Source organism: Pelobates fuscus, chromosome 2 (genome assembly GCF_036172605.1).
Source record: "Pelobates fuscus isolate aPelFus1 chromosome 2, aPelFus1.pri, whole genome shotgun sequence".
NCBI classification, from domain to species: domain Eukaryota; kingdom Metazoa; phylum Chordata; class Amphibia; order Anura; family Pelobatidae; genus Pelobates; species Pelobates fuscus.
Window position 1 is genome coordinate 271,239,022 of NC_086318.1, and position 23,880 is coordinate 271,262,901.

The 23,880-nt window shown below is 44.6% G+C and overlaps 1 protein-coding gene across 1 annotated transcript in view; it reads left to right on the forward strand.

The window, feature by feature from the left end:
* PCNX2 (pecanex 2) overlaps window positions 1-23,880 on the forward strand; it is a 3,673,975-nt gene that overhangs the window by 1,815,610 nt on the left and 1,834,485 nt on the right. Inside the window, exon 20 of the mRNA XM_063443387.1 lies at window positions 15,887-16,016. Coding sequence (XP_063299457.1) covers window positions 15,887-16,016 — 130 coding nt within the window. The remainder of the gene's footprint in view (window positions 1-15,886; window positions 16,017-23,880) is intronic.

The following is a 23,880-nucleotide window of genomic DNA, read 5'->3' on the forward strand; positions in this document are numbered from 1 at the left end:
AAGACCTTATAGGGGACTGGCCTTGGGTGTGATTTCTAAGTCTCCTACATTGCCTCCTAACCGACTGCTTCTCCCTGTTTCTTTACATATGGGAGAGAGTTGTATAGTTGAAAACATATACGCCCTGGTTGACTCTGGGGCAGCTGAGAATTTTATAGACTCTGGTTTTGTAAAGAAAAACAATATTCCCATCAGGGAGAAGGAGATACCCTTGGCCGTTGAGGCCATAGATGGTAGACCATTGATATCTCCAGTTGTTACTCACGAGACTGCACCGCTACACATGTACACAGGGGTTCTACACTATGAAACCATTCGGTTCCAGGTCATCACCTCTCCCTCTTCACAGTTGGTATTAGGGTATCCATGGTTACGTGCCCACAATCCCATTTTTGACTGGGAGACAGGGCAGATAAAATCATGGAGTGAAGCCTGCCATGAGTCATGTACTATTGAAGTCACGCCTGTGAATTCTATTAACGTTCCTACTGTTCCTCCTTTATCTACGGCTATACCCTCTCAGTATTTAACTTTAAAGACTGTCTTTGATAAAAGAGAGGCTGACAAATTACCGCCTCACAGACCCTACGATTGTGCTATTGATTTGTTGCCTGGTACTATACCTCCCAAGGGCAGGGTGTACCCCCTATCGGTTCAAGAAAACCGTGTCATGGAGGAGTACATTAAAGAATCATTAGAAAAGGGATTTATTAGGAGATCCTCTTCTCCGGCTGGAGCGGGGTTCTTCTTTGTATCGAAGAAAGAAGGTGATTTAAGACCTTGCATTGATTATAGAGGTCTTAATAAAATCACCATCAAAAATGCTTACCCTATACCGTTAATAACAGAATTGTTTGACAGGCTCAAACATGCTACGGTATTCACCAAATTAGATCTTAGAGGAGCATACAATTTGATACGTATAAAAAAGGACCACGAATGGAAGACAGCCTTTAACACTCGGTCAGGTCATTATGAGTATACCGTCATGCCATTTGGGCTTTGCAATGCCCCAGCAGTGTTCCAAGAATTTATTAATGATGTCTTAAGGGACTTTATTCACTCATTTGTTATTGTGTACTTGGATGACATTTTAATATATTCTACAGACATTCACACTCATCACAGACATGTTACGACAGTTCTGAAGACCCTTCTTGCTAATGGTCTTTATTGCAAATTAGAAAAATGTCTATTCGACCAATCCGAGGTCCAGTTTTTAGGGTATTTGATTTCCGCTGAGGGTTTTCGGATGGATCCCCAGAAGCTCGCTGCGGTCATAGAATGGCCTCTGCCGCAAGGTCTGAAAGCCATCCAGCGTTTTCTGGGTTTCTCTAATTATTATAGACGTTTTATCAAAGGTTTTTCGTCTATAGTAGCGCCTATTACTCGTATGACTAAAAAGGATGGCAATACACGTGTCTGGTCTACTGAGGCACTTCAGGCTTTTGACTTTCTTAAGACTACGTTCGCCTCTGCCCCTATTTTACAGCATCCTGTCCCCTCATTGCCATATATACTTGAGGTTGATGCTTCCGATATAGGGGTAGGTGCTGTCTTATCCCAAAGAGAGTCTCCTGACAAGCCATTGCATCCTTGTGGCTTCTTTTCTAAACAAATGTCCAAAGCAGAAAGGAATTATGATGTGGGTAATCGCGAACTCCTTGCTATCATTTTAGCACTCAAAGAATGGAGACATTTGTTAGAAGGCACTAAGGATCCCATCCTCATATTTACGGATCATAAGAACCTGTCCTACCTTAGCGAAGCTAAAAGATTGTCTTCCAGGCAGGCTAGGTGGTCACTGTTCTTGTCTCATTTTAATTATATAATAACCTATAGGCCAGGCGACCGGAACACTAAAGCGGACGCTCTGTCCAGACAATTCGAGACTATTGACAAACAGGAGATTGATGTCACTCCTGTCATTCCCCCAGACAGGATAATAGCAACTACTATATTGTCTATTTCCTCGTCCCTCTTGCAGGCCATACAAGCGAAACAGAGCATGGCACCTGGCGAGAGGCCTAATGATAAATTGTTCGTTGACGTTCCCGAGAGACGGGATATTCTGTCACTGTATCACGATACTAAGACTGCTGGACATCCTGGTATTTCCAAAACAGTGTCAGCCGTTTCTCGGTATTTCTGGTGGGATACCTTACGTAAGGATGTTACTGACTATATAAGTGCTTGTTCTACTTGTGCATGTATGAAAACCTCTCGTAGAGTTCCTTGTGGGCTGTTGCATCCGTTACCCGTTCCCGAGAGACCTTGGTCTAATCTATCAATGGATTTTATTGTTGAATTACCCCCTTCGAATGGTAACACAGTCATCCTAATGATAGTAGATCGGTTTTCCAAAATGGCTCACTTTGTGTCTCTTCGCAAGTTGCCCACTTCCAAGGAACTGGCTCTTATCTTCGCTAAAGAAGTGTTTCGATTACATGGTATTCCCTTATCTATTGTATCCGATAGGGGTAGCCAATTTATTTCCAGGTTCTGGAAAGCCTTTTGTTCGGAGATGGGTATTTCCCTCTCATTTTCTTCCGCTTACCATCCCCAGTCTAATGGAGCTGCTGAACGTGCCAACCAGTCTCTGGAGCAGTACCTCCGTTGTTTTGTGTCTCACCATCAGGACAATTGGTCTGACCTGCTTCCTTGGGCTGAATTTGCTCGGAATAACGCCACTCATGATTCTTCCGGCAAAAGCCCTTTTTACGTTGTCTATGGCCAGCATCCCGTTGTTCTTCCGGCTGCATTCTCCTCACAGGGCATGCCAGTTCTGGATGAGCATTTGGCTGGTTTGCGTAATACTTGGGAGCAGGTTCAGCGTTCTTTGGTGGACTCTGCTGCCCGCCAGAAGGCTCAGGCTGACAAGCATCGCAGAGCGGCTCCTTCCTATGTTGTGGGGGACAGGGTTTTGCTTTCCACACGGAATATTCGCCTCCGGGTGCCTTCTATGAAATTGGCTCCCCGCTTCATTGGTCCTTATCGCATTATACATAAGGTTAATCCCGTTTCTTATGCCTTGGGTCTGCCTAAAAATCTGCGTATACCCAATGTATTTCACACCTCGTTGTTGAAGCCTTACGTACGCAACCGCTATACCCGGAGTACACCCCCTCCCCCTCCTGTCTCTGTGGAGGGTCATGAGGAGTTCGAAGTGTCTGCTGTTATTGACTCTCGTTTCCTCAGGGGTCGGCTTCAGTACTTGGTACATTGGAAGGGTTATGGGCCTGAGGAGCGCAGTTGGATTTCTGCGGATGCTGTTCATGCTCCCCGCCTTGTACGTTCTTTCCATTTGCGTTTTCCTGCCAGACCTGGTCCTGCCCGCCCGGAGGGCGTGTCCTCAGGGGGGGGTACTGTAGCGGTACTTACCTTATCCGGGGGCCGGCCGCGGTCCTCTCTTCAAGCCGCGCGCGGTCCTGCGGCTGCACGAGCCGCGCGCGGCTCATCCGACTGCTCAAACAGGAAGGCGGGCAGTGACCGCGAGAAGCGGTCACGTGTCCCGCCTGCAGCTAAGAGCGCGCCGCGAATCTCGGGCGCGCTCTTAAAGAGACAGTGGGAGCCTAAATTGCAAAAAGGCTCCCATTGGCTCCTGTCACGCCAATCACCCCATACACTTACCTGTTGGGGGAGTGGAAGTGACAGGAGCCAATCACGTTAGTTTGAAGGCTACTTATACTTACCCTTTTCCCTTAGTTCCTTGCCCTATCGTGGTTTCTGCTACAGTTCCCTTTAGTGCTTGTTGTATTCAGTTGTGTTTCTCCGTACTTGACCTTGGCTTTGTATTCTGACTTCGTTTTCGCTTTATCCTTGTCTGTACTGTTTGCCGGCTTGCTGATTCCTGTGTACCAGACCCCGGCTAGTTCTCGTTTACGCTGTCTCTTTGTGCCCTTGACCTCGGATCGCTCCTGACTCTGTACTTCTCCTTTACGTCGAGTCCGGCCACTCTAAGGTCCGGTAGACGTATCTCTCCTCTGTGCTGTCTTCTGTTTTGCTGGATCCTGCGTGTAGGGGTATATACTCGTTACACACTGGTCACCATGGACCTATGGCCCGTTCCAGTTCCAGTTCCAGTTCAAGTTCACTTAGACGAATGGCGTTTGGGAGTTACAGACTACCGAACATGGGGAGCATTCTACATGAACCAGTTTTCCTCTGTCTTATGTGGTTTCTGTACAAAACCCCATGTCCCCATTTCCATGGAACTATTTTGGGCTTACTCCTCGTCGCAGACCGGTCAGAACTTCCCTGCGATGGCGATCCAAAACTACTTCTGTGGGGTTTCCCTTTATTTTGGGGGTACTTTTGGGGTGTTGCAAAATTGTGCATTTTCTGTAACTCGAGATAATTGAGTTTAATATATTTACTGACTGAATTATCTCTCAGGCACAGAGGAGGAGTTTATGGATTGTATAAATTTGATGCATTTACTTCCATTAAAGTTAGTATTTACCCAGCATCAAGCCTTGGCTCATGTATGGGGGGTTATTCTACACCAGTGATATTTTGTCTGTCGGAATTAGTTGCTGTCTCTATGGGAAAAGGGTATCCGTAGCGCTGATATCTTGGCAGACCGTCACATTCATATACCGTCTGGGCTAATGCCTCCATCCCTTAGCCCTTAGCTCCAGCACGTATGGTACAATCGGGGTCACCAATATCTCTGTCTCCCCTTCCCAATGCTCTCGAATAAGGTCTAGTTCACCCAACTCCAATGTAAAAACTCAAATGGAGAAAACCCACTCGATTCCTGTGGCACCTCTCTATAAGCAAATAGGAGGTGTGGCAGAAACCATTCCCAATCTCTGCAAGTGGTTGTGAACATCTTTAACATTTGTTTAAGGGTTCCATTGAACTGCTCACAAAGACCGTTAGTCTGTGGGTGAAAAGGGGAACTCATAAGAGGCTTTATCCCAAAGACTTTCCACAGCTGATGGGTCACTTCAGCCGTGAACTGAGTACCCCTGTCAGAAAGCATTTCACTGGGAAATCCTACTCAGGAGAATATTTTGACCAGGGCATCAGCCACCGTCTCGCCCTGGATGTTTGATACCGCCACTGTCCTTGGGTACTGTGTGGCATAGTCCACTATGGTAAGTATATATCGCTTACCAGAGTGACTAGGCTGGGCTAAGGGTCCTATCAGATCCACCGCTACCCGGCTAAAGGGCTCTTCAATAATAGGCATAGAAACTAACTTAACCTTTGGGTGGTCCCCACTTTTGCCTACCCACTGTCATTCTTCACAAGTTTGGCAATACTGCCGGACATCCTTTGATACCCCAGGCCCCAAAAAATTCTGGGTTATGCAGTAGGATGTCTGTCGTATTTCCAGGTGCCCTGCTAAAGGTACGTCATGCTCTACTTTCAGTAACTCTAGCCAGTATTGCTGGGGTATTACCAGTTGGGACTTCTGAATGGGCCCAGGGGTGTTCAACTTGGATTCAGTGATCCGATATAACCGGCTCCCTTCCCACACCAACTGCTCTCTGCCCAACCCACCCTGATCTGTTATGGCTCTCTCGATATACTTCTGCAGTAAGTGATCTCCCACTACTTCCTTTCCAAAGTCCTCAGGGGTATGCCAGGGTAGGGGTTCCACAGTTAAACCGCTCACATTTTGCTGAGGCCCAGGAAAGGGGGTTCTTTCCTGGGCCTCAGCAAAATGTGAGCGGTTTTCCATAGCTCGGCTCTGGGCTCTGGTAGTCACGGCTTGCACTTCATAGTTTGTCGTGGAAGCAAAAGCAGACGTTAGGGGTCCCAAGTCATTCCCTTGGCTGGCAAGTCTTTCATTACTCCAACATCCACAGTACCTGCTCCTGTGCCCCAATCTAGGTGTACCCGTTTAGTAGGGAGTCAATAAATAGCTCCTCTGTCCATCCGAACTGCAACAGATTTCCCAGGACATTCTGTGTTGCCCACTAAATATTGCTGCATGAGGGTAATAGTTTCCCATGTGTCTCTCAGGCCACGGGGCAGTTTTTCTGTTGATCAGCTCCATAGCTTCCCAGGTCTGGGGAATGGGGTGGTCTATGCAGTGGGCAGCGACATGGGCAGTTGTGGTCCCTGCCTGAGTCCAGTTGGATCTGGGGGGCTCCAGGGGACAATTGTTCCATAGGTGACCTACTTGCAAAGTTTCAGAATTTATACATACAGTAAACTCCTCCTCTGTGCTTGAGAGATAATTGAGTCAGGAACTGTACAAACTCAATTATCACCAGGTACAGAAACACATAACAATTTCTAAACACCCCAAAAGTACTATTTGAAACCCCTCAAGAGGCACATCCCTGGATAGTCCTGATCTGAGTGACCATCATATCCAAAAATCACTCAAATCGGTTTGGTAGTTTTGAATTGCCATCGATAGGGGAAGTTTTGACCCGCCTGCACGGGGCCGAAGCCCAAAATAGTCTTCAAGTGTTGAATGCTCCACCCAGTCGGTAGTTCGTATCTCCCGAACACCATTCGTCTAGGTGGTCGGAAACTTGAACGGGCAGCAGTTCTATTTTCACCAGCGTTCGCGGGAGTGCCTGGCCATAATCAGTTTCGGTACTCAACAACCAAGTCCTGCTGCCTGCGTTCTGGAGACAAAATGTCCGCCATCCATTCTGTCGACCACGTGTGTTCGTTTGCATGAAATGGCAGCCACCCAGTGTAGCATTCTATTAATTGTTTCCGTTGTGGTTTTCGTACTGGATACTTAGTGTTCCACATTCTAATTAGGTTCTGGGGTGGTCCTCGTTCGGGAACCGAACCAGGTGGATACGAACAAATAAACTATCATAAATAAAATGAAATATGCCGAACCAAGTAATGGGTATTTCTTCACATGTGCAACTGTCACCGCCAGTCCATATTAATAATGAAACAAGAGAGCAATGCTGTTGCGAACCCTACGAGTATATGCATTCCCCCAGTAACTAGACGAGACATAGTTCTGAGAGTCAACTGATTTTTCTTTGGCCACCCAAAGCCTAGAGTCTCCACAAAATTACAAGAGTTTTCTCCCAGGAGCCTCTGTGTCTGAGAGATAATTGAGTCAGAAAACTATAACTCAATTATCTATCATTTTACAGAAAAACATACAAAATATTATGCAATCCCCCAAAAGTACCCCAAATATGAAAAGGAACCCCACAAGAGTTATATCCCTGGATACCCCTGGTCTGATTGCACAACTTGGCCAAATAGCACTCAGATTAGTTTGGTTGAATAGGATTGGCACCGGGGTTAAGTTCTGACCGGCCGACCGCAAGGCACTTGCACTCTGAGAATCAGGTAGGTCCCCTTGACCAAGCTCACCTTCCCTGGGATACCCCTGCTGAATTTGAGAAAGAGATAGCCACTGATCCGTCCCTACAGAAATATAGGGACAAGGTAGCAACTAGTCAGAGAGGATTAGATAGAGGGTGAACAGTTTATATGGAAAAGGGGGCTGTTATACAGGATAGCTGAGAGAATAGGTTTAAGAACTGCCCTGACTACTACTAATCAGCTAGAAGTACCAAGAAAATATTGGCAAGAACTCTTGAAAAAGCCCATTACATCCCCCTAGCTGGGCATTTAGGGGTGAGCCTTACTAAACATCACCTCACCCAGAGTTTTGTCTGGCCAGGCATATCCAAGGACCTGAGACAATACTGTCAGTCTTGTCAGAAAGTAGGGAAAAGAGGAGACAGATGCAGGGCCAAGCTCCACTCACCATCATAGCTGACTCATTCGGCTGGGTAGCTGTCGACATTATCGGTCCCTTAGCTAAGCCTAGTCCCTCAGGGAAGAAATATATTCTGACCATTGTGGACGATGCTGGCCGTGGCTCTGTGTAATATCCAAGCTGACACTGTTGCTAAGGTGCTGATGCGAGTCTTCTCCCGAATGGGTTTTCCGTGGGAGATTGTCTCAGATCAGGGCACCCAGTTTACCTCCGAAATGACACACCAACTATGGAAGTTATGTGGCATAAAACCCATCCAGTGTTCCCCCTACCACCTCCAGACTAATTGCCTGTGCAAGTGCTTAAACGACACGTTAAAGCAGATGCTTAGGGTGGTGGAGCTCCGGTACTACGATCGAGTACCTCCGCCAAGTCTGCTTCCTCATAGCTATCAGGGACCCTGGAGCACTTCTGACCCAGTTGCTGAGGCTTGACTGAGATCACTGAGGGCCTTTTCTACCCTGGACCAAACACCAGATAACACTTGGTGAAGGGTAAACAGCAACTCACTTTAATAGACATAGGACACATATTTTAAGCCCCCAACAACCTAATTTACTTACAGTAAGTTGATAAGAACACTATAGTACAAGGAAGTTCGGGCTTAGACAATAGCAAGGGCTAATTGGAGATTGAGGAGGGACATGGCAGCTAGCTTAAACTGGTCTGGGACAACGCCCTGCTGGGGAAACAAAGGACAGGAAAATGGGGATGGGGAGAGGCACAGACAAGCAATACATTCAACATACCCTGCACCAATAATGGGCACAGGGCGACCAAAACACAAAAAGAATCTGGGGACCCACACATAGTGCTTGCCTTCCATCCCCAGTGACGGTGAATCACATTTCGTATGTTTGCCGCAACTCGCAAAGATTGGGAAAGATTCCTGACGCACATCCTGCTCGCCACAGGAATCTACAGGCTTCTCTGAGTTTGAGTTATTATTCGGAAGGAGAGTAAGAGGACCTCAAGACCTGGTGAGAGAACAGTGGGAGGGAGAAGTAGATCAGGAGGGTGTAGCTGAAACGGGTTCCAAGCACTCAACGACCAAGTACCACTTCCCGTGTTCGGGAGACAAAATGTCCGACATCCTTTTGTCAACCACGTGCATTCGGTTACACAAAATGGCGGCTACCCAGGGGAAGCATTAATTAATTACTTCACTTGCACTACTTTGCACTTATGTTACTGGTGTGGAGGTTCTAATGGGGTACAGGGGAGGTCCTTGTTTGGGAGTTGAATACAGTGAGTTCAGGAAAATGACTCCCGAACGTATAAAAAAGGAAAACAGACGAAAGCAATGGTACATTCTGCCACAAGTGCCCACTGTCGTCACTACTGTTTGCATTAGCTTCAGAACCATTTCTGGCAATGGCACATTTTGCCTACACAGACCATTTGATTTTATTGCACTCCCATCCTCAGTCATTCATATCAGCTTTGTTGCAAAAGATGGAGCAGTATAAGCCTCAGACACATTCTGAATACATTTGTGTATCTGTTTCGAAGGGGATGGAGAGGAAATTGGGTACAGATTTTCCCTTTCAAAAGGCTTGAGAGGCTCTTATAGCTACCAACTGACCCATCAAAATTATATCAACTAAGCTACACCCCTTGTTTAGACACAATTCAGAAAGAGTTTAGGCAATGGCATATGCACATAATCTCTTGACATGTTAGTGTACAAGTAATGAAGATGATGACAGTTCCAAATTGCTGTATTCATTTTCAGCTCTGCCAATTTATGTGTCAAGCTTATTTTTCTGCTCCTTTCGATCAGGGTACATATGGTTACATATCAGGGTACATATGGGTGGGAAGGAGGCCAAGAATGAAATTAAAATTGCTCATGAAAGGTGTATGGAGATGGGGATTGAATCTTTTTATGCTTACTATGTTGCCACTCACCTAGCAAGATCAGTGGGTTGGAGTGATGTCCCCTAATGATAAAATATGGTCAAAGGTGGAAGAAAGCTTCTCATGTCTACTTTGGTGTAAGATGTGAACTATGTATGATTAGTCCTACACATTTTGAAGAGTGTCTTGAGCATCATGCAAAATATTTTCCTCTGGATTATCAATGTCCAGGTTAGGCATTTTTGCAAAAACTGTAAACCCATGTGTAATATGACCTTTGCGTGGACAAAACTGCTGTGTTACTGTCACTATCACCAAGCCAGGCATTTTGTACTCAAGCTCCCGTCTCAAGCTCCCGTCACATGAGTAAACACCCCCTTACAAAATTTGAGAATCTTTGTACGACATTGACATTCCCTCCATGTATATTATCCACTATCAATAACTTGATAAGGACCACTCCACTGGTTGATCTCCTAACATTAATTTCCAAATAGGAGATGGATCTTGGGATTACACTACCTTTATCCAGCTTGCAAAAAGCCTTCCTGTTTTCCTACTATCAAGCACACAATTACTGGAGGCAAATTATAGTATAGTACTATACACCATTGAGGCTACACACCATGCACGACAATATCTCCTGTCTTTGATAGAGTTGTGGAGAAAGACAAAGAAGCCTGCTCCACATATGGTGGCAGGGTCCACTTGTAATGTTTTACTGGAGGGAGGTTCTTGACACGATACACAATCTAACAGGCTCTGCTATTCCATCTCGCACAACCAATCTCAGCCAATAGGAAATCTGGTCTTATCCCCATGCTTGTAGAACCCAAATCACTTATATACTCGTTGTGGTAATGCACAGACCCACAGACTTACCACACATGGGTTAATGTAGTTGAAGACCTTAGACGGATGGAGGAGGCCTTTTCCCTTGCTTCCAACAAACAATCCAAGCATGTAGAGATATATCATAAATGGAGGGAGTTCAATGAGACTAGACACCCAATGCCTGCTGTGAGTACTAGAGGATCAGAGTGGACATGTGTAGCGGGTTAGGATTGACTACCCTTATCAATAGAGAATTAATATACACGTCGATACTATGTACAACTAGATAAAACAAATAACGTATTAACTTACTTGTATCAACAATGTGTTACTTTTTGTATTTTTTTTACTTTTTTGTTTTATACCTTGTTTACATGCCTGTTGTTCCTCTGACATATATTATTTTGCACTTTTATTCATTCTCTGTATCCAAATAGATATCTGTTTCAATACATCCATGAGATTATGTCATATTTACTGTTTATAACTATGTATGCATATCTCCATGTATCACGTGTTGGTATGTATGTATTTAATGCAATGTCATGATATATGCCTGTATACAAACAGTTAATAGAATAACATTTTAAAATAAAAATAAGCAGAATAAAGCAGCTGGTTGCATCTACACCAATACTTCTTCACCATCTTTATTTTTCTAATTTTGCTATTTTACCACTCTAATTTGAGATTTGTGGTAAGTATTGTTATTTTTATTATGCACAAGCATGTGGCTCTCTTTTCCTATAAGTTTATTCTCTCCAACTGTGGAAGTGACACTTTCTTTTTCAATTTTTAGGTTACTTAAAGTGACACTGTAGTCACCAGACCAACTACAGCTTATGTAGTTGTTCTGGTGATTATAGTCAGTCTCTGCAGGCTTTTTGCAGTAAGCACTGTCTTTTCAAAGAAAAGGCAGTGTTTAGATTACTGCCTAGATACACCTCCAGTGAAAACTCCTCAGATTGCTACTAGTAGTGCTTCCTAGGGCAGTGCTGCACAGTGTGCATGGAGACACTGAAGTTTCCTCATAGAGATCAATGCAACTCTATAAGGAAATGCTGATGGGCCAGGGTGGCATTTGGCTTCAACCCCAAACACACCTCCTTGGCTTAGATCATCAGAATTGACAATCTCAACAAATTCAATGCTTTCCTATGAGAATGCATTATGATTGGCTGAGGTCATCACTTCTGATTATATCAGCCAAGGAGGCTGATCGGGGCACAGCCAGCACCAGCAGACTGGAATAAAATTGAGCTTTTACCATTTTTAGGAAGGCAAGACAGGGAGGGGTGCAGGGGGGGTAGATGGTAATTTTAACACTCTAGGGGCATGCATTCCTGACGATAGTGTTTCTTTCATTTTCTGGTTAGGATCTCAAACTTATGTCTATCAAGGCAACATAAAACTTTTAAAGATACTTGTAAAGGAACCTTCCGTTAATGGACCACAAGCACCACACCGGACACCACAACCACCGCAGACTCCGCAACCGCCGTAGCTTGACTTGAGTCTCGCCTTCTTCCTTCCACCCTGGATCAGCTTCTGTCATCCAGGACCGTGTGGGAAAGACCTCTTCCTTCCACCCTGTATGAACCGCCAGCATCCAGGACTGTGTTTTGACGGATCAAGAAGAACTGATCTTTAATGGCAGGTAATCTGCTTTTATGCAGTGCTCCCCTGCAAGGGAGATGCCCACAGGCAATTAGGCATTAACCAATCAGATATCGGTTCCATCCCACAGATTCCCTCCCCTCTGCTTGGGAGATAATTGAGTTTCTTACTGTATCTACTCATTATCTCCAAGCTGAAAAATCATACTTTTTATGCATTTTAATAACTTTCTAATTTTACATCGTACATGAATAAAACTTAAATTTATATGAACAACACAACTTGTGGAACAACATATTCGTGAAAATCCATTCAGTGGTTCCAGAAATATTAAAAAGTCTCTTTGGACCGACCGCATGCCTGTTTGTTTGCCCAAAACAGTTCCACAGATTCAGGCTGTGTGGTCGGTCTATTTCTGCCCTGAAAATAACAAAGTCCCATCCGAAGGCGGCGTTCAAATCGTCAAACTCACTTCGACTTCTGTCGAAGTGTCGAAGTGAAACTGGGGTTGTGTTTCCGTGGGGTTCAATTGTCTATTGGAGGTCTATTTTACACCCAAAATGACAAAGTCCCGTTCGAAGGTGTGTTCGAATCTCCAGCCGCAGTGTCGAAGGGCAGGGAAAGGTACAGGTCAGCGGTGTTAGTTCAAATGTGTGGCCGATTTCCGCTCCAGGCATTTGACGGCACACACCGCTGACCGCGTTCGACTGGATTAAAATGCCGCGGCCACGTGTTCGACTGTCTAATGGCGGCCACTTCGACTGCTTTGGCAATTCGACGACTTCGGCACTTCGACTGCATCCGAAGTGCCGGTTTAAAAGTACAAACCCTTTCTTTGTGCAACACAGCTAAAGGGCCAGAAACAGTATACAAAAATCCATTATGCCCAAATGCAGTTTTTAAAGGGCAATACATTCCAGGGCCATAGTCGCAGGGCAGGAGGCTAGCGATCAGTCCTCTCCAATGCCCAGTGGCAAATGGCAGTTTGTCACAATACTGAATCAGATCTGCTTACTAATGTATCCATAGAGAAAATTCTAGCCCCTTCCAATTTTTTTTCATATACAGAAAATCACAGTGGCAAATTACAGGTATAGATGGTGTGATAAAGCGAAGGCAGAGAGGCCTTTTAACCCCAGGGGAAGTACGTGTAGTTTGTGTTGCAGACAACACAAAGCTATGTTTAGTTATGGGCCCCTGGGGTGGAGCATTTGGAGAGAAGGGTGGGCCAATGCTCCACTCCAGTTTAGTGGTTTTCTTGGGAGACATAGATCCAGGCCAGGGTTTTTTGGACTGTCTCCAACCCACTGCTCAGCTGCAGATAATCAGCTGTAGCAGCGGGAATAAGCCCCTCCCTGCTAGGCAGGTAAAGGGGGGATTGCTGGCTTCTCCAGTGAGAGAGTCAAGGAGACTAGGCACTAGGAGTGCAAAAGAAAGGAAAGCAGTCAAGGCTGGCTTGGAACAGTGGGAGTGCAGAAAGGGAAGCAGTCAAGGCTAGCTTGGAGCACTGGGAGTGCTGAGAGCGGACAAAGAACTAGGTTGGTGAAACCAATATTGTTTTGTTTTAGTTTAACCCCTGAGAGATAGGGAACCTAATGTTAGTTAGGGCTCAGACGAGCTAGGTTTTTGTTTATAGGGATTTGTGTTATATTTATGTTTTCATTTACTGCTGTCTCCTGTGTGGATTTACAAATAAAGTGCCTGGAGTATATGCAATTACAAGGACTGTGCCTGTTGTTTACCCTAGAGGACCGTGCTACCTGCAAACAAGGATCACAATGGTAATATTTGTTTGTAGCAAAAATTGTCTTTGTGCTTAGAGTGCTCCTTAAAGTTGGAGAGGTCAGGGCAATGGTGTGGAAAAATATAAACATTGTTTAATTTCTTCTCTTCTTTGCATGTTATACTGACTGCCATGTGCAAGGAGATAGAACTCCTATATATCAAAATATCAAAATATTACAAAATATAAATGGTTCATAATGTTAAATAATCCTAAATGTTTATCCAAGAAAATTAAATAATTTCAAAAGCGTATCCAACAATTTTAAATGGAGGTCAATATTAGAAATTTTGGGAACTGACAGTTTCTCATTTAACATTTTTTTGTGCCACTATATTAAAGGACTATAACTGCTAAAACATGCTGTAGTGGTTATTGTGCAAAGAGTGCTCTGGCAACCCATATAGTAAGTAGTCAAACTCCTTTACAATGGTTTGAATCCTTACCTATTGTACAGTAGGTGCAACTTTCTACTTTCACTATTTGAAATAGAGAGACCTTCTAGTTAGGACCGTACAATACCCCTGCATTGCAAGGCTTGCTTATTGGCTGAGTGTGTCAGCTTATTGCTGTCAGAAAATGATCTAAGCCATGCAGGCTTAGCTCAGAGAGAGAGTTTCTGAATCTCTGTCAGAAGTAGTGGAGGCAAGGAGCAGCTCCTAATGCCTGAAATACAGTAAGACAAGTAAATTTAACTTGTTTCCAGTCCAAATTTACTTGCTATGACACTATGACATAGGTACTCTGGATATATATATATATATATATATATATATATATATATATATATATATATATATATAATCTTTTATGTTATTATTATTTTTTAAAATTTCATTATACCCAGTATTATGTACAAAACTCCGTCAAATATCAGTAAATCTTAACATCAGAAAACTTATACCAACAAGTGGATCGCTTTAACATGTATAGTTTACCAAATGGTTTCTCATTCAATCATAGAGTATACGGTACATGTTGAAAAAAATATAAAAGATACAATATAGTGCAGACGGTTTTAAAATACTAATACAATTATAATAAAAATAGTAGTAGTGGTGTCTAAATGAATGGAACACTCACATTTAAAGGAGCCTGTATTGGACAATATGGACTGCAGTTACCAAAGGGGAGGACCCCTAAAAGCATTTAACCCCTTAAGGACCAAACTTCTGGAATAAAAGGGAATCATGACATGTCACACATGTCATGTGTCATTAAGGGGTTAAAAGGAAGATCTAGAGGACCAAATACCATAGCTGACTGAGGAAGCTCCACACCAAGGAATGAAACGCGTATTGGCTTTTTTTTAAAAGGACTTTTTATTAAGGACTCTTTTCATTATTATTGTTTTTATTTATTTTATATTACAATAAATCTATCACTTTTTGTTTAAGATCCTTTTAAGTCCTCCTTTTTTTGGAAACCTCAAGAACATCTTCCTAGGGGTAGTGCCATCCCCATTTGAACTGGCACAATACGTATATACCTAGAGCCGGGACCCACAGGCTCAGGACCAAGTGAGCACACCATTTATCTCTAAATATACTGTGTTTTTACAAACACCTCCTACACATTGGTCTACTTTCTCCATTTCTGTCTTTGAGAAACAACCTATACTGAAGGAGACGGGCGGTGCTACCCCAAAACAAGCACACAGGCCGAAATACGGAGCCAGTGTTCTCATATACAGGCTCCTTTAAATGTGAGTGTTCCATTCATTTAGACACCACTACTACTATTTGTATTATAATTGTATTAGTATTTTAAAACCGTCTGCACTATATTGTATCTTTTATATTTTTTTCAACATGTACCGTATACTCTATGATTGAATGAGAAACCATTTGGTAAGCTATACATGTTAAAGCGCTCCACTTGTTGGTATACGTTTTCTGTCACTTACACCGCACTATAACTCCAATTTTGTCTTGTGGAATAGAGGATACTTCCACATAAGTGTATTGAGCTGCTTGGAAACCACTGTATCTGTTCAAAATACTCTGTTGTACACACTCCTCTGTAAAAGGAGGTATTCTCTGATTGAAATCTTAACATCAGCTCAGATACTGCTATGCTTTTCATCCAAGCAATTGCTACTTCAGTATTGTCTGCACCACTGAGTCCATTTCTTGGGAGTTCAATTTTTCTTGCTTCATATACTAGACCAGTAAAGTTCTGGGAGAAAAACTACAAGTAAGTAGTACTTACATATTTTTTCCCATTTTCTGTTAACATAGAATTGATAGGCCAGGTATGCTGCTTACGTGATTTTTTATTTGCTTTATTTCTTTTTACATTGCTGTCTGATTCATATATGTCCCAAAATGTTTTGCTACTTTTGTAACTTCAGGTATAACTCGCATTTAAATGTATATTATTTGCAACTACTAGATATTAGCCTACGATTCCCAGATGCATGCAAATTAATCAGTAATCAGTTAACCCCTTAAGGACAGAGTTTCAGAAGCTTGTCTTTCACTTAATGACTACAGCATTTTTGCATTTTTTGTTGTTTGCAATTAACTGCTATTTGCATTTTACTAATCTATTGCACCGACACATATTATATAGTGTTTTTTAAAGGACAGAAAGGGCTTTAATTTGATGATATATATATTTATACATATATATATGTATATATATACATATATATATATATATATATATATATATATATATATATATATATATATATATAAAATACCTTGTTGAAAGTGCACAACTTGAAAAAAGTCCCTAGTGGACTGAAACGTTGACACTATGTAATCAACTTTTTGAAGCTTGAATAAATGGCACATTTTTAACAACAGTATCGAGTCCTGTGAGTGCACTTATTTATTATAAAAAATACAGAAACATACAAAAAAAAATTGTGTGTTCTTTGTACAGTTTTTGCAATAATAATGTGTGCTTAATTAGTGCAGGTTAAGGAAAGTAATTAAAAATAAATTAATTTAGTTTTTCTGATTTACAGAATATATAATGTGTCTAGGATTGTAAGTTGTTTTTTTTTGGTAGTTACAGGTCACAAAACACAAGGAGTGAAATAAACTTTTAATGTAGAGCGATTTTAGAATTTGGTATGTTTGTCTTGTAAGCTGAATAGCCATAAAAGAAAACAAAATTGCCACACAAAAGTATATATTTATATAAAGTAGACATCACAGGCTATTTACTTAAGGTTATTTTGACACCTTCTACGTAGCCATTTCACCGCCAATCTCTGCTAAATATTGGAGTAAAATTGTGTTTTGTTTTTTTGGCACAAAAACTTAGAACAGAGAATTTCTCGTGTGTATTTTGTAAAGTTGGTGTAACGGAGCTCCCCGTACTCCGACCGAGTACCCTCCGTTGATGGACGCACCGGACACCACAACCACCTCAGACTCCGCAACCGCCGTAGCTTGACTGGAATCTCGCCGTCTTCCTTCCACCCTGGATCAGCTTCTGTCCTCCAGGACCGTGTGGGAATGACCTCTTCCTTCCACCATGTATGAACCTCCAGCATCCAGGACTGTGTGGGGAAGACCTCTCCTCCAAGGAAAGCGTAAAGGGAACAGATCTTAAAAGAGCTAAGTGATTCAAGCTCAGGGGAGTACGCAGAGCATAGCAATCCCCAGTATGATTATAACAGCTCCCTCCAATAACGCGACAAGGCTACGTTTTGAGGGATCAAGAAGAACTGTCTAAAACGTTATTTTACTTGGGACTAGCCCATATGGTCATTACATTAACATTGCTGTGAAAACTCAATAACATTACAAAAAGTCAAATCATAGCAGGCAACATACAGTGACTTATTATAACATAATTGCATATTTATAAATGGGTGGGGAATACCATAATTAACACAAAATGTCTCTCCTGCATGCAGAATTAGCGATATGCAAATCTACCCGAATATGCAAATTACCAGTCTTGCCATTCAGGTAGTGCATATTACTGTTGCTACCAACAGAGGGCACTACACAAGCTCCATAGCCAAATCCACCTAGTTGGTAGCAATCCTCAGCAGTACAGGAGAGCAGGCAATACATTTCACAGTACACACACTATAAACAATTACATTACACACACCCTGCACCTATAATGGGTATAGGGTGACTAAAACATAAGAGAAATAAAGCAACCTACATAAATAGTCTGTTTTAAAGCCAAATACATCAAAGAGTCATAGTCACAGGGGAGGAGGCTGGCAAGCAGGCCTCTCCAGGACCAAGTGGCGAAGGGCACTTCGTCACATATCTCCCCTTCGGGGGGAAGACTAACCAGGCACCTGATTTTCTGTCAGTCAGTGCCTAAGTTAGTCGATTCACCCACCGACCATAAGCAAGTGCCAGAGTAGCCCACCCACAACAAACAGTTATTAGAGCAGCCCACCCACAGCAAACAGTGACTGCACCTGGGTATTCCTCTGGGGTGATGGGCAACACGCTGTGGGGACTTGAGGGGCAGAGGCCAGCGGTGCTCTGCCCTGATGCCAGCTCTTCCGCTGGGATAACCTGCAGGACATCATGCTCTGGACAAGGGACAAAGGGAGGTCAGAGGCCAACTGCACTCTGCCCAGCTCTTCTGCTGGGGTGCTTGGGACATAGTCTGGCTCAGTAGCCAGGGGAACGTGGGGGTCAGTGGGGGTTAACATCTTCTCTGTTAACCCTGGGGCCAAGTACCGACCGAGTACCCTCAGTTGATGGACACTTCCTAGCTTGCGCCGAGGACCACAAGCACCGCACCGGACACCACAACCACCTCAGACTCCACAACCGCCGTAGCTTGACTGTTGGTAGCAATCCTCAGCAGTACAGGAGAGCAGGCAATACATTTCCAAACTGAAACTAAACCTAAACAAATCCGAAGCCATGCCTCTGACTGAAAACGGAGACCTCCCCAACCGGTTAAGCTCACTCTTCGCCTTCTCCTGGTGGCCAACAAAACTAAGGTATCTGGGCACCTGGCTGCCAAGCAACCTCACACAGCTTTATCAACTGAACTTCCTCCCTCTCCTTGCGAACTTCCAAAAGGACCTCCACCGCTGGTCCCCACAATACATCACCTGGTTCGGCCGGATCCAAGTGATAAAGATGAACATACTTCCTAGATTGCTGTGTGACAAACTGCCATTTGCAACTGGGCATTGGAGAGGACTGATTGCTAGCCTTCTGCCCTGTGACTATGGCCCTGGGAGGTATTGCCCTTTAAGAACTGCATTTAGGCATAATGGATTTTTGTATACTGTTTCTGGCCCTTTAACTGTGTTACAAAGAAAGGGTTTGTACTTTTAAACTGGCACTTCGGACGCAGTCGAAGTGCCGAAGTAGTCGAAGTGGCCGCCATTAGACAGTCGAACACGTGGTGGCGGCCATTTTAATGCAGTCGAACGCGGTCAGCGGTGTGTGCCGTCAAATCCCTGGAACAGAAATTGGCCACACATTTGAACGAATACCGCTGACCTGTACCTTCCCCTGCCCTTCGACACTGCGGCTGGAGACTAAGTCCCGTTCGAAGATTCGAACACACGTTCGAACGGGACTTTGTCATTTTGGCGTAAAATAGACCTACATTAGACTATTGAACACTGCTAAAATGCGCCCCCGGTTCCACTTCGACACTTCGACAAAAGTCGAAGTGAGTTTGACGATTCGAACGCCGCCTTCGAATGGGGCTTTGTTATTTTCAAGGCAGAAATAGACCGACTGCACAGCCTGAATCTGTAGAACTGTTTTGGGCATGTAAACAGGCGTGCGGTAGGTCCAAAGAGACTTTTTTTTTTTTTTTTTTTAAATTCTTTATTTTTTGTGCTTGCGAAAAGAACAATTAGGCTTGCATTGCCACAACAGCTAGTGCTCGCCTTTCAATTCAACATACATAAACATTTGTTAGGCAGGTATTAACAATGCACATTTTATATTATATAATACGGTCATTTCAAGCGAATTCTCAGTGTAAGTTAAAGAGTGCTACGGAGTAACAGTATATGTAGTAGATAAGCTGCCTGACAGTAATGCGAGTAAATTAAAAGAACCAAATAGTGATGAAAACGCTTAAGTGTCAGAGCAGGCTAGGCATGCTAAGATTAGTGATTGATTAAGATATGCGTATTCAGCCATGTGTGTTATATATTTGCACTCTAATGAGAAAAAACATGGAACTAAGTATAGCACAGTTACTATTTAAGAATTTCCCACTGGCGCCAACATCGAGCTATATATGAATAGTTTGAGAGTACATGCTGAAAATTCAGGTGAGAAGTATTGAAAAATATTGCAAAAATAGCACCAGCAAGCATTAAACAAGATAAGTCCTCTAGGAGGCATGTAACTGGTAAAGGTATAAAACAGTTATAATATCATTTTGGTTGATAATAGGTTTGTCACAAGTTAGATAACGTAAGTCCAGGATGCTATATTGCAGTAATGCTCACAATTTTGTTTACCAACCGGACTATAAGAGTGAGTTAAAGAACAAAACATAATACAACGATTAGCAAAGAGAGTTAGACATATGTTGAGGCTAGACAGATTGCTGAGACCCATGCTTAAATAAAAACATGAAAATTTCGTAGGTAAGGTCATGCAACTGTAACAGCAAAAGGCCTAGATTAACTTAAAATAGAACGTTTGGGCAGAGTTGCTAGCTTAAACTGGGCTATCAGGCAAGTGGTAGGTCGGTATCATAGGAAAGTCTCTTTGGGGGTTATTATTGTGTCCTCAGTGGCTGAAGCTTACAGTCTCTGGGGTTCACCCGACTCCGGCTCTCGGCTGGAACCACTTGTGCTCAGAAGGAGCGTCCGTGCAGGTGAGCTGATAGCGGGCTTCTCGTGGGCTGCCTTCTCGCTCTATATCCTGTTCTCGGCTTGCTGCTCTGGTGGTAGGGGTGGTTGCAAAGGCGGCTGGTCGCCGGGGGCGAGGCACTTCCACCCTCCAGCCCCGGGCCGGGATGAAGGCCGGCATCTTGAAACCCCGGACCCGGGCACTTCCATGGGCCGGGTCCTTCCCGTGGTGGGGGTAGCGGAGGGGTCTGATGGTCTGCTGCCTTCTGTCTGATTGGCGAGTGTGAGGTTCAGTGTGTCCCTTTGTTGTACAGGTGTAGCTCTTCAGAGTGCTGGTTGCAGCTGTGCATCGCTGCAATGGGGTGGAGTGCTGACAGGCTTTTTGGCCTTCGCCTGGTGTAGGCCGTGTGCGGGTGCCTCGAGTGCGCCAGTTTAGTTTGTGGGGCGGCAGGCAGAGTTTGGTGGCTCTCCGAGCTTGTCTGGAGTCAGGCTTGCAGTAACGGGTGTTCGGTCCGCTGCCTTTAAGTCTGGGTAGAGCTCTCACGACCTTCTGCTGCTTTGTGTCAATCGGTGGTGTTGCCTTGCGTTTCAACGGAGGTGCCTTTGTGTGAGTAGTGGCGGACCGTCGAGGGACCGCTGCGGCTGCATGATTTTGTGCCAGCATAGCCTCCCACCGTGTCCAGAAGAGGTCAAATGCCGCTGCTATGCGGTCCTCCTGATGGCTCACGTTAGGTATCCGCGTTGAGAGAGGTTGGGCGGGTGGGGGCAGTGAGGCTCGGTCGGCGTCCGCCATCTTGGCCTCTGGGTAAGTGCTGCTTGCAAACCCGATAGCTTGTGGGGTTCCGTAGCCCTGTGGAGTCTGGACCGGGATAACCCCCGCCGGTCCATGGCGGTGGCTAGCCGCGGTGGTGGGAGGGCGGCCGTCCCTCCCGCGCTCGCCATGTGGGTAGGCCTCAATTGCTTGTTCGGCGAAAGTAGGTCGTAGCATCGTGTGAGGGGTAGCATTCTGTTCCGCTTGTAGTCCCTTCACGGTTGGTGACCGTTGTGGCCCGATTAGTGGCTTTTTGAGCGGAATATTTGCGATAGAGTGCAGCTTATTGCAGGAGCTTGTGAGGTTCACGTCCTCCCTGCTCAGCAGTCAGGCCCCGCCCCCAAAGAGACTTTTTTAAATATTTCTGGAACCACTGGACGGATTCTCACGAATTTTGAATATGATGTTCCACAAGTTATGTTGTTCATAAAAATGGAAGTTTTATTCATGTACTATGTAAAATGGGAAAGTTATAAAAATGCATAAAAAATATAAGTTTTAGCTTGGAGGTAATTGAGTAGATACAGTAAGAAACTCAATTATCTCCTAAGCAGAGGGGAGGGAATTTGTGGGTTGTAACCATTGTTTGATTGGTTAACGTCTAATTGGTTGTGGGCGTCTCCCTTGCAGGGGAGCACTGCATAAAAGCAGAGTACCTGCCATTAAACAAGAGAGATCTTCTTGACCCTCAATACGTAGCCTTGTCTCATTATTGGAGGGAACTGCTATATCACACTGGGGATTGCTATGCTCTGCATACTCCCTTGAGCTTTAATCACTTAGCCCTTGTTCCCCACACGGTCCTGGAGGACAGAAGCTGATTCCAGGGTGGACGGAAGACGGCGCGGCTCCAGTTAAGCTACGGCGGTTGTGGAGTATGCGGTGGTTGTGGTGTGCGGTGCTTGTGGTCCTCGGCGCAAGCTAGGAAGCGTCCATCAACAAAAGGTGGTCCGTTACATGCTGTAACTCTTTGCGACACTGCCCACTGCAATCCCACAAGCATTCTTCCGCTCCCTAACAAAGGACATCCGCAGATTCGTGGGGAATCAGAAACTGACCTGCATACGCAGAACCACACTGGAACGACCGAAAACAGCAGGGGGAGTAGGGTTGCCGTCTGTGCAGCAGTATTACCAGGTCACACACCTACATAGGATTGTAGATTGGCACGCACGCCCAAGCACAAAAAGGTAGGTGGCCATGGAGACACAACAGTTGTGTGGTACGATTCCAGCTCAGACTCTGGCTCAGCAAATCCACCTACTTGGAACTCCGAACCAATAACCCGATAATTGACACCTTTCTCAAGGTATGGTGCAAAATGCGATTCGCCTTCCAACTCCCCACATCAACGAACCCGCTTACCCCGATCACACACAACCCAGATCTGGCTGGGGACCTCCCCCCCGCGGCCTTGAAAAACTTCCAAAGGACGGACTGGTGTCGTATAAGCCAATGGTGCTCCGATAGAACGCTCAAACCGCTAGCAGACTTGAAAATGGACCAACGATCGACCCAACTCGACATATTCCACTACCACCAAGTGAAAGCTTACTACACAAACCTAGAGGGAAAGGACCACCTACACAGACAACTGACAGAATTCGAAAGCCTGTGCACGAATAGAAAACACATGGAACACGGTGTATCATATCTCTATACAATGCTTCAGACAAAAGGGGAAGACCGCCCACTCGGGTTCACAGAAAAATGGGAATGCGAAAATCTTTCTCTTGACACATAAATGTTCCATTAGCTCCAAATTCCAGGAGACGAGCTATAAATTGTTACACACTGGTACAGGACCTGTGACGTCCTCAGACACATGCACAATACTTCCATGGGGAATGCTGGAGATGCAGCACTGAGATAGGAACCAGTCTACTCATCTGGTGGTCTTGAACACGCATAGCACCATTCTGGCGCCTGATCAACACTAAAATCAGGGAAATCATGAGCTCGGACCTGCCACTACAACCCCTGCCAATGCTCCTCCACCACACATCCCTACCCATACAACAATACAAAAGGTCACTCACCATACACCTGCTTTCTGCAGCAAAAGCCTCATCCCCCTCCACTGAAAAAGCCAGACAACACCCAGTTACCGACAATGGGTGGACAAAGTGGAGGTAATCCACGATATGGAAATAATGACCGCCTCCCTGCAGGAGCGCTCGGACAAGTGCGCCCTTACATGGTAACCCTGGTGAGCATATACAGCACGGGGAATGGCTTAGCCCCCCCTGCCGCACAGCCCCACCAGCTGAACTCACAGATGTGAAGAAAACAATGACCCAATAATAGGGACAGCACAAGTGGGCACGCCCCCCCCCCCCCCCTCAGGGGTCGGGCGGCCCAGCCCGGCCAATAACCCCCCCCCACACCCCGCAGAAATATAAACCAAAAAGACAAGACTAAGACATAAACCTGACCGTAAGCCACGTTCCAGAGCTTAAAACAAATTTATGACACCC